The 12,003-nt window shown below is 41.0% G+C and overlaps 1 protein-coding gene across 4 annotated transcripts in view; it reads right to left on the reverse strand.

Annotated features, from left to right (window-relative positions):
- Positions 1-12,003, reverse strand: part of SPTLC3 (serine palmitoyltransferase long chain base subunit 3) — a 99,028-nt gene that overhangs the window by 14,800 nt on the left and 72,225 nt on the right. For all 4 annotated transcript variants that reach the window (XM_030023387.2, XM_030023386.2, XM_030023385.2 and 1 more), the window contains 3 exons: positions 11,846-11,951; positions 4,372-4,591; positions 2,096-2,222 (listed from right to left, as the gene is read on the reverse strand). In XM_030023387.2, coding sequence (XP_029879247.1) covers positions 2,096-2,222; positions 4,372-4,591; positions 11,846-11,951 — 453 coding nt within the window. The remainder of the gene's footprint in view (positions 1-2,095; positions 2,223-4,371; positions 4,592-11,845; positions 11,952-12,003) is intronic.

The raw sequence follows: 12,003 nt of genomic DNA on the forward strand, positions 1-12,003 counted from the left end.
TGTTCCCCCCTCCTTTCTAAGCCACCACCTTCCTCTCTCTGATGCCAAAGCAGCATTGTAGTGTGGTCCAGCATAACATTTTTTCCTGTGTTTTGGGTTGTGTTTTTTTTTTTTGTAGTCCACAAGACAGCCTAATGAAGGGAGACCCACATGAAAGAAAAACCAATAGACTAAAATAATGAGTCTGGCTCAGAAGGACAAGAAACATTTTTTACACATCATAGCCAGTTTGCTAGCCTTTGTGCAATACTCTTAAGTTGTGATATAGGATTTATCTATTTGTCTTTATATTCATTTGCATTTCATATTACAAGATAAATTTTAAAAAACTGACAGAACATTGATTTATTTCATAAAGGATTTGCAGAAGACTTAATAAGCACTTACTTTGTGCAGAAATACAAACATCGTGTCATTAAACAACGCTGCTTCTGGAAGAGAAAGGCTGCAAACTCTTAGCCCTAAGACAGTCTCGTCTTGAACCAAGTTCTCCTATTAGCCTGCCCTGAACTGCATGCAGAATCACGCTAGCTGAAGACCATTTTTAAGAGGCTTTGAAGGTTTGGAAATGCTCTGCATGTTTAATATTTCACTCGCGGCCTCTGTGAGAGCCTGCACCCTGTAACTGCGGGGCAGGCCCAGTGTAAGGCCGCCCTCTGACGGCAAGCTTTTCCTGCAGCTTAGCGCGGGGAGCCGCACGGGACGGCCTGCAGCCTGGTCCCCAAGGCCCAACCACCACGTCAGAGCTGGTCTCTTACGTTGAACGGGATGTAGGCACCAGCACACGCAACCTTGACCTTTCAAACCGCAAGTCGGAAACGGTTGTTGCGCTCTGACTTCTCTGCCAAAATGACAAAAGCATTGTTTCCTCATCGTCCGCACATCGCGCTGGAGTTTTGCTGCACTTTGTCATTGCACTCAGCAGAATTCAGTGCTGGGACTGGATTCTCTGTCCCTCCTTTGGTACACTAGGGTCTTGTAAATTCTGGCCTTGCTGAAGGGCTGTGATGAACGTCTTAATAGCCTCGTGTCTGTCATGGTTTGAAACTTCCCTCTAGGGCACTGCAACTGAATAGTGCAGAGCAGTACCTCGCTTGCTCTCATATACCCTTTTTCCTTTCCGTTCCCACCTTACCCCAGTCATATCTATCAGGGAGGGCTAATACAGAATTACTCTGTTAGTCCTACACAAGGTAAGGGAAAATAGCACAGCACAGTGCTGCTGGACCAGTGTAAAAGAGATTGCGATTCAGAGCAGAACCCGTATCTTCAACCTCATGTTACACAATGACATGATTCTCAGGCATTCCTGACAAAACCTGTACAAATTAAAACCCCACCACTCCGAGTTAGGATTTAAGCCCTAGAACATTGAATACATCTCAGTATCACTTTGATGCAGTAGCAGATAGATATGTCACAGCTATTTTGCTGCTTGCTGCATAGAAAGCATGTTACGCAGAGGACTGGACAGTAGCTGCATCTGCAACTTCAGGAAAGGAATATAAATAAATGTAATTTTTCATAAAGACACCAAGTAGTCAATTCTTTTGGGACAAAATGTACTTCAAAATTAGCTTTAGGACACCATAATTCATGCCTGGGTGAGGTAGGAATTATTATAATCATCTTCTCATACTATCATTTAACATACAATATCTGTTTTGAAATTCTGCACCATGCTTGAGTTGCTTGCCATTTTGAAGGTTCACACTTACAAAGAAGCGAAACTGACAGCATCTAGGCCATTAATGAAGGTTTATCCTTATGAACCCCTCCTACAAAGCCAGACAATCCACACAAAGGGCAATTTTTGTACTTCTATTTGTTGCTGCAAAGCAGAGTGGTGGCAACTACAGAGCCAGAATTCCAGAATGTTTCCATCCCTGCTGCAAGTGGATGAGTGTGGAAAAAAAAATAGAATTGATAATACTTATAAGTATGATAATTTGGATATTAATTTTGCAGTAAGAATTATTTCCTTTGCATTGCATTACCATACCACTTTGCTGCTGGATGACATTTTGTGTATGCCTGTAAGCAGTAGATGCTCTGGTAGTAATTGAAATAAGTGCAGTTAAAGAAGGCGGCTTACCTTGTGTTGTCCCGTCTAATCCCATGAGACATTTCATCGCCCTGATGATTTGCTCTGCTACGGGTGGACACATAGATGTAGCATACACAGCACTGTGAGAATGAGTTCGTAAAAAGTCCACAAGGTCCTTACAGAAGCAAAATAAAGCATGAATGAGCTTTGAGCTGGCCAAACAGCAGATCTACCTCTTAACTACCACAGGAGTGAGAACATAAAAAAAGAAGAGGACGTTTCACCAGTTATTGGTTTGCTTTCTTGGCTGCTACTGTTAATGCATGGCCTGAAGAAACATCAAGCAGGTGCAAATACTTTACCATATAAGTAGAGCAATTACAGCTGAAACAAAGGTCTGGAATAGAACAATGTTTACTTCTGTGCTAAGACTTACTATAAAGGAGCCAAAATCATTTAAAGACCAATGAACAGCTGCACTTAAAATACTACTCAGTTCCTCTCTGGGGATGAAGCAAAGCCTACATGACATCAGTACAGCTTCTCTGCCACAAGATGTAACCCACGAAAAGCAACCTTACTGGGATCTATCTTTGGCTATTAGCATATAAATTTCTTTCAATTGAAACTTCCCATCAGTGTGGCAGGGACAGTCATGTTAGAGTCAATATAGTTGCTTTAACATTTCCTTGTGTAACTAAGAGTACAATCTGTGCTCCTACAAAAAAGCATTGCTATACTGTAGGCATGTCTAAAGCACCAGTAACTCCTGAATCCAGGGACACTGTAGGAATTCAGTGCTTGATTAAGACCGTCATTGTTATGACAGCTTATACCTCCCAGTGCAAAATATCAGAGTAACAGTTACCACACTAAAAGCTGAATGCGTGTTAGTGAGAAAGGGATGAGACCTGCTTGAAAACTGCCTTTGATAAAAAATATTGCCAGAAAAAACCCAAAAGATAGTAACGCAAATTATTGCCAAAAAAGCTGTATGAGTCTATGCCATAAGTCCAATGCTAAGGGTAAAGATTTACCTAACCTTATACAGGTTATGCATTGCTATATTGCAATTGTAATCCTATTGATCAAATAGCTGAGAAGGCTTCTGTGCTCTAGCTGACACAGAATAAACAGTGCCACAGTGAGTTTTTGGCTGCGGTGAATGTAAGTGTGCTAAGTGTATTGGGTGAGCAGCTGCCACCAAGGCCTGGAAGCCTGAGGCCAAGCTTAGTGATACGCACAGGTGTGAAAAGAGCGACCCACTTTCATTTAAGAAAACTTCCAAGGATTAGATGATGAATTACTTTAGACTGCTTTTCACAGGCCTAGGCTTCCTATAATTTCTAGCTACATTAGCCACATTGTCTTTGCTAAGAGTTAAACCCTCAGATACAAATTCAGGAAGCAAAGGAAACAAAGAAAAGTGGTTCTTTATGTATTATGATAGCCTGTTTTAAGATCGCCAGGGGCAAAACTAAAAAAGACAGTAAGAAATATACACTTTATACTTTCTTATAGCCCTTTTATTCTACTCAAGTGCTACCCTTATTAATTTTACCCTGACAACAACCATATGGGCTGTCTAAAAAGGCTTCCTATGCATTCAGCAAACTACTTAAGAAATACATTCAGCAGGGTATGAAAAGGGTAAATAATCAGCAACCACTTGATATTTCTGACAAGCACTAAAACCAATGACATTTCACAATGGTGCCGATTATGCTTTCTCTTCTTCTACACCCCCGGTTAAAACAAGCTCAGCTCTACTTTTTGTTGACATCTGTTGTTGCCAAGAGGTTGTTTTGTTAATGTACGCACAGCAACTGAGGACATGGATTTTACTATTGCAAAAGGCCCTCAGTAACCTTCTTTCTCCGTTCTCCTAAAAAATGCAACTATGACAACCCACAACTGTTCAGGAATTTTATCATCAGTGGATGAAACTGTGGCTTTAATCTCTCAATATTGCTCCACACACTGTTTACAAATGTGAAACAAAGTAATGAGCAGTCTGCATGCAAATTAATGTAGTGAAGTATATTTAGCCAACCACAATGTGTCTAAACATTTCCAAGACAAACAACAGTCATCAGGGTGGCACAGAAATACCCAACCCAAGCAAATTACATAATATGAACATTAGACAAAAATAAGAAAGTCTGACTGTTTGATGTGCATTTGGGATCCAGACAAAAATGGTACTAACTTTAGAATAATGCTCCTGTAAAGTAGTCTATGTGAAAAGATAATGAAATATATCATACATAATAAGAAGGTACTTCCCCCGCCTTGATGTTAAAGTGTTTGTGTTTTTCTTTTACCTTTTTGCCAGCTATGTATCCTCCAGCTGCGCCAAAGCTCTTTGTGAATGTTCCCATTAATACGTCAACATCATCAGGACTCATACCGAAGTACTCCACAACTCCTCGTCCTGTTGCTCCTACTGCACCGATGCTGTGAGCTTCGTCCAAGTAGAGGTAGGCTTTGTATTTCTTCTTCAAGGAGACTATCTCTGGCAAGCGCACAATGGACCCTTCCATGCTGCAGATGGAGAGAATCATGAATGAACAACAAATCTTGTACTCTCTTTCTCTTTAAGATACTGCCAGAAAATATAGGCATTAATTGCTTTACTCCATGAAAGATCTTCTGGAACCTCAATTTGTATTTACAGTTCAAAGAAAAATTGCAACCCTTTCCCGTCTGCAGGGGAGTATAAAACAGTCAAACAGTTTTAGAATTCAAACAATCAAAACCAGTCAAAAAGTCTTTGAACATTTGCAAATATTCAGCATGCCAGAAAAGAGAAGGAAAGCTATAAAGCAAGGGGGAGATACTCAACCAAAGCAGCACATTACAATTCACTATAACACAAGTATTGTAATGAATTATAAGGAACCACTATAATTCAGTCTGGTCCTTGCTTACTTCATTGCCAGCTACTGTGGCAATATTTGGGGGTAACAGCTCTAGATAAAATGACTCTGGTGCAGAGGAGTTGGGTCTAACATACACAGGATATGGGCTACATGAGATGCATAGATGGTGCCATAACTCTAAGCAGCCCCAGTCTGCAGAGTGGACAGAATTGGGGATTAGAAAAGGGAGCTCAAATCGACTCTTGCCAATTCTTGCTCCCAATATCTACTATTTAGGGAATGTAATCTGCTACCTAGTACTCAAAAAGAAGAAAGTTTCCATTCATTTTCTTTTTACTTTCTTACAGTCATGCAGGAAAAGGAGATATTCTGAACTTGCACTAATGGTGTATTGAGATTTGCAGAAATAAGAAAAGATGATAAATCTTTTGTATTGTTGGTAATCACGTCAGTAAGTCAGAATGCACAGAGGAGGTGTACAGCAAAGTGAAAGCCCATGGAGATAAATAAGAAATGCACTCTAATCCCATAAATATTAAGTATCAATAGTATTGCTGTGAAGACTATTATGTCTTGAGAACCTTAGTGAGACGACTACAGCTATGCTTGGATATGCTCTGATGCACTCAGTATTCATTTCATAATGAGTTAAACATGTTCTCTTCCACTAGCTCTAGTGAACAGGTCTTTAAATGCTAAATGCTTCCTATCAAACACAAAGTGAGTGTGCTGTGTGCCAGGAAAACCAGTGCTCCATGGCTAAGGCCCACAGCTAAGGTGTATCTGACTGCAAATGCTACAAGAGTTTCAGCTAAGCAGAAACATCGAGTCTGCTCCCAAACAGCATGTACAAAAGAGCAGTGCAATCAACACAACTTCTTGGCTATATTTAGATCCTGGACCAGTGGTTTTCACAGATTGTTTTATTGCCACTCCACTGCACTATGCAGCTGGAAGTTTGGTACCACGAAAGGAGTAGGATGTGCTTTTAGCACTTGGGAAATTTCTGACAATTTTAGTCCCTTTTCATCCTTTGGTCTCCCGAGTAAGCTTGGAAACAGCTTGGTCTCCAAGTTTTGAAGGAGACCTGCCCATAGGCAAGTCTCCATTCGTTTGAAAGAACAGCACGGGGGAGCAGCCGTGGACAAGGGTTGCCTGTGCTGTTGGTACTGGGAGGTTCAGAGAGCCTGGCTGTGTGTGCCTGAAGGCATATTTTTGGCTGTCACGTGACTGCTGGCAAATCTTGCCCTTCTGTCTTGCCCAGCCATAGAAGACTGCAGCAAAGACAGGCTGGCTTGTACTGCAAGCTGCTGAGGACTGGCCTTTCTCACTTTTCCCAAATGGCACTTGGCATGGGGGGGGAAAAGCAACTTGAACCACCACAGTTATTTTCCTAATGAATACAAGGGCAGAGCCCACAGTTCTCACACAGCCCAGAGTCAATGCATTAGCCAGCTAAAAATTATACCGAGCCACTGGGTGTGCTTGGGCATGCAGCATCGTACGCGCTAGGGATGGCAGCTTTTGGCTGTGTCTAGTCAGCCTGTAGGTTGGCTATATGGTCAGAGAGTGAGAGTGGTGCCAAGGAGCACTTCTGCAGAGGGAAACGAATAGGCATCCCACCCTCCACCTTCCGGCAATACTTGGGCAGACCAGCTAGGCAGAGAAGGGCAGTAAGATTTTTTCCACATTTACACAGACATCATTAGGCTTAGTGGCTCATGGAGATTCAGATGGGAGAGACAGCAAAAAGACAAGAGTAAAAATGGTAAATTAAAAATACAGAGCTTGATTTGCTGCATATTTTTGGAATGGAAGCAAAGTTGTTGCTGAATCCCAGAATACAGAGCTGGTACATGGCTGTTGCAAGATTTAACCATTAAGAGGATTTAACAAAAACTTTTCTTACTTGTATGAGTAGGAGATTTCTCTTTGAACCCTAAGCTGTTCAGCAAAACAAGGCACTTGTATTCATTTTCAGTGTTGATTTACAGCTCTTGAAAGATGCTGGCTGACAAATGTTACAATAGCTGACAGATCCTAACATGGCCTTGAAGTGTCCATGGAGTGGATAAAACGCTGTTTGTTTCATGTACGTTTTCTCTGCTGCCATTCAAACAGGCCTCAGCCCTCCTGATGGCAGAGACAAGAGCTGTTTTGCTGCCTACTCTGTTCTTGGTCTCTCTTTTGACCCTGGAAGATGGTTTGTGATAGGAATACCGCTCTGTTTAGAATTGCTCCAAGATAAAGCTCACTTCACATAACGCCTTGGGTAGCCCAAATGGAAAGTTTGCTGAATCCTTCTGTAAATATTGATGTCGACTGAGTTTAAACCAGGGAGCCAGAAGTGAACTGTAATAATTTTATCTCAGTCTGGTTGTGTCACTTTTACAAAGCTATTGATCTGTTGCCCGATCTGCTCAAGCACACAGGGCACATCGAAAAAGCTGGGTGCAGACAAACATGAGCTGGCTCTGCCCAGGCCAGATGTTCTCATCACGTGGTATTACATCCCGTCTTTTAGCAAAAATTATTAGTTTGGTGGCAGGGATCTCCCTTGTTCAGCAGGCAGGCACAAAAACTTGCTTCAGTACACACTCAGGTTGAACCTACTTCCACATGTGAGGAGATAATCCAAAATTTTGGGATCACTGAATTTTGAAGCTTGATTTGATCCCTACCAAACCACTGAGATTCTTCCTGATGCAGCTGATGAATTGTGGAGCCAGGTGCTTTGAGAGACAGGAGGAGTAGGCTTGTGCTGGTCACTTTGCTTGGTACACGGGCTCACTCTTGACAGCATATTGACAGTTTTTGTCCAGTTTATTTTGAAACTTCTCAGGAAAAGAGTTTTCTACATCCTACTATGGTACCACAGTTTCTTTTTTTTTTTTTTTTTTCTGTAGGGAAAATTAATTTACTGATATTCAACCTATTATCTTCTTCATAATTGCATCACTCAACATCTCTAAACATGCCCTCTAGTTCCACCATCCTTTCAACATTTGAAAACTTTATCTGTTCCCCTTTCAGGCTAGTTTGTAATTGGGAAAATCCCTCCTTTCCTGACCTGTTACTCCCAAGACGTATGCATTCCATTTTAATGTTTACTTTAGGTATTGTTTTCTTACACAAAGCTTGCACATTCATACAACAATCTGTTTTGTAGTTTAAAGCAATAGTTTTAAGGCAACCTTCAAACCCTGCCCTCAAATACAATCCCATACACTGAAATGATAGAAATGTTAACATTTAATGCTGGTCCCTGGCCAAAGACATTAAATGTTACCCCATTCTTTTCTGGAAGTCCAGTCACTTAATCCCAGGAAATAAAAAATAACCCTGATAAATTTCCTATGGTATTGGCATTGAATCCCAAGGAACTTCTAATGCACATGAAAAGGCACTGGACAATACCTAACTGATCAGAGAGCTGTTTTCTTAGCTGGAAGGGAAAATACCCAAATTCAATTAAAACCAGGGAAAAACCAAGTGAAAAACAATCTGTTTTGATCAGTTTCTGGTGCCCCATAACTCCTGCCCTGGGCCTTGGTCTACCTGACTCCTAGGTAAATATGTGTGCAAGAGAGCAGAAGCCTACCACAAACCATGTAAGAATACAGTAACTGATTAATCCTGAACTGGAAATGGTGGATGCCAAGGAAAACATTAGCTGGAATTTAAATAATAGAAATATGATGTAGCAAGTCAGTTTAACTTGTGCCCTGGACACTGCCAAAACTTATGCATGCTTTTTGTACTGAAGATTGATGGCTAGATGGTCTCTCTCGGTTTGAAACACAAATGGAATATATTCGCTCCTAGGCTAGTCCAAGTTAAGAACCAGCTTTAACTAGTAGTTACATTTACTTCTGATGATTTTTGTTTCTCTTTAAAATAATAGAGACATTAAGAAGCAAACAAACATATACTTATTGCTTTTTTTTGACATGTAGCTTGAGTGCTTCCCAAGTTGAGAGGCCAATTCTGCCTTCAGTTGTAACGAAGCAAAATCTGTGGCTTATGGTTTCAGACACAAGTCTGATTTCCAGAAATGCTCGTGTTGGCTAACAATGACCCTTTTCAAATTTTGCCACCTGGTAAGTCCGGGGTTATGCTCAGTGTAAACACTTAAACATACTCCTAATAGAAACAGAAGGCAAATTTTTTTCCGTACCATCGGCTTCACCATACTAAGACTATGGTGTCCCATTTAACAAAATTTTTTTTAAAGAAGGAAAGCTTAGTGTTTCTTTTGCATCTCTGGAAAAAGCATTTCTGTAAAAATTTGCCAAGCCAAACTTGCAAATCAAGATATTTTAAGAATGGCTCTGACCAAGTTATTAAAATTCTCTATTAGTTGTCCCTGAAGCATAACCTAAGTCCTTTAAGGGGGAAAAAAAAAAAAAAAGGTAAAATTAACTATTGTAAGAAGAATACATTAACAACACTCTACCTCCTCTTAAACGCTCTAGATGAATTTGGCATCTGTCAAATCTTCAAGAAAACTAACATTCTAACATTAGCCAATATGGGGTTGGAAAATTTTAGTCTCTTTCAAAAATGATGGGCCAAGAAAGGAAAGAACCTGCACACGAGAAAAGGTGAAAGTATTTCTGATCTGTCTTTCTCCAGCTTTTCTTTTGCACATGAAATGTTATTAGGTACTTAGTGGATTAGACTACATGGCCTGTGAGTCTGTTCCCAGCAGTGCTGTAAGGACAGATGAGCTGCATGCATCTCAGGTTGGCAGTGATGGCAGGGATACAACGTGGTGGGGCGTGGTGGTATTCTCCCTCAAGTCAGAGCTGACTTGCTTTGCAACCAAACCACAATCTTCAATTTCTGATCTGCTTAGACTATAAAAACAGCTAACCAACCAACCTAGCTACTGCTAGGGCTAGTTTCCAATGAGAGACTATTAGAGAGCTGAGCTTTGTTTTTCTTTTACTTTATGCCATTCACAAGCATGGACACTCAGGGCATGAGTGGTCTTAACATTATTTAGCCCTTATGGGACAGAAGGAACCTTATGGTTCCTTTTTAGTGAGGTTCTCTGAGGTTTAACATGTTTTTATTTTGCATTCCAACGGAAGGTTCTTCGAACATTTAAGAAAGAAATCTCCTTTGAAAATGAACTGCAAAACTAGAGGAAAACTCTGTATCGAATATACATCTGGAAATATAGTTACAGTTATTATAGTTATAAATATCTGACAGTGGGTTTGTCCCACTGCTTGGACCTATCTGTGCTTCTGTGTCACCAGTCTACCTTCTTGCTCCCTAGTGGTCAATATCCAGGGTAAAGGATTTAAAAGTGAACACCGCTCAGCAGCTGGAGCATTTTCTGCAGGCCATGTGACCGATGGGAATATTTGTCAGTAAAATGTTGGTGGTCCGCTTAATTTCTGCATGATCAAAGTCCTTTCTTTTAGTAGTGCCAAGCTATGTTTATTTGAAGTTTTGATCTGTTTATTCTGGTTGAAAGGAGACGTTCAGCATGCTTTGGATCAGCTGATCTGCTGCCGACCTGTTTCAGCTCTGAGTGACAGGTGTTTAGATAAGGACTGATTTGTTCTCTTTGCAGATGGAAGATGTTAGGTAAAAAGAAAGCACTGACAACCATGAAGGTCTGATGACATGAGATTGTAAAAGATTCCTATGAAAAAAGCCAATCAGCGCAACTGTGCTAGCATTTCTCAATAAAATGACATAAACGACAGCCCATCCAGACTGGCTGTATTTCAGCTACACATGATATGATCCCTACATATAAAGTTTAATGTTGCTTTCATAAACCATGTCATGTCCTGTGAATGAGTGGTTCTGGTTCCCTTCTCTCTGGTGTAGGTGTCGCTGCTCCCCAAACTATCCTTCTCCCACTCCCCTCTGCCTTGTCATCACCACAGTAGCCTTGCCTAGATCCCTGCAAACCCTCTTATTGTCCAGATCCCTGCTTCTTCAGCCCTTCCCTCTTCTTCATGATCTCTGCCTCTCCCTGCTCCAGCTCCTTGCCCACCAGTGGCTCCCCCTCCATGCCATCCACCAGCCCCGTGGCTGCCTCCCCAGCAACCTTCTCCTGACTTGAGCAGTTGCCAGGATGAAGCCCAGGATGGTGAGCCTGGCTGGTGCCTCTGCTTTGGTGCTCAACTTTAGTGATGGTTCGTCTTTCTGGTTGGGTGTAAGGTGCACCACACTAGTGAACTGGAGCTATCTGACTAGGATGCTCTATAATTACATGGTATTATTGATGCTGATATTATCTGATGGATTCTCAAAGGCGCTTCTCTCATTCAAATTCCTCCAGGGACTGGGGCTACATGAAATATCATTGTATAATTCTTTGAAAGCCATTTTAAAAATTGTTTTTCCTGTTAAAGTGTGAGTCCAATAGATAAAGCACTAATTGCTAGAAAGGTACTGATACCGGTTGGCCTATATTTAGCTTGAGTTTTTAGATTCCAACAGCTGGGTAAGAACTGGGCATGCAGAACTTAATTAGTTCTGCGTAGTTGTCTTTTGATCTGCCCATGCATAACAAACAACTCCAGAAAACTCAGCTTACTCACTTAGCAAAACTCCTCACCTACTATAGCTCCATGAATTTTATCACATCTGTGACAACATACACGAGCTGATGATCTATCTTGCTCTCACAGTACATCTCCCACTCCACTGTGATTTCCTAAATCAACATTCAGAACAACACACAGGATCTAACTGGAACAAGTTACACCAGGGCTCAGACTGACGTAATGGAAATCAACATATTTATAAGATCACAGAATGTTATTGTAACCTCCACTCTCATTAAGATTTCTCTCAGATACCTAGAGTCAATGTTCGCTTCACTCAATATATCATTCTGTCATGAGAAATGATAAAGAGTATTCATGTTTCTAAAACACAAACATACCTGTAAATGCCCTCCACAAGGATGAGAATTTTTCTCCATGCTCTGCGGCTTCGAGGCTGCCCATATATTATTGCATCCCTCAGCAACTTCTCAAGGCTCTGCATATCTTTATTTAAAAATGAGAAAAAGGAGGAAGGAAAAACATTGACAAAGATTTT

This window comes from Aquila chrysaetos, chromosome 8 (assembly GCF_900496995.4).
Source record: "Aquila chrysaetos chrysaetos chromosome 8, bAquChr1.4, whole genome shotgun sequence".
Lineage (NCBI taxonomy): Eukaryota > Metazoa > Chordata > Aves > Accipitriformes > Accipitridae > Aquila > Aquila chrysaetos.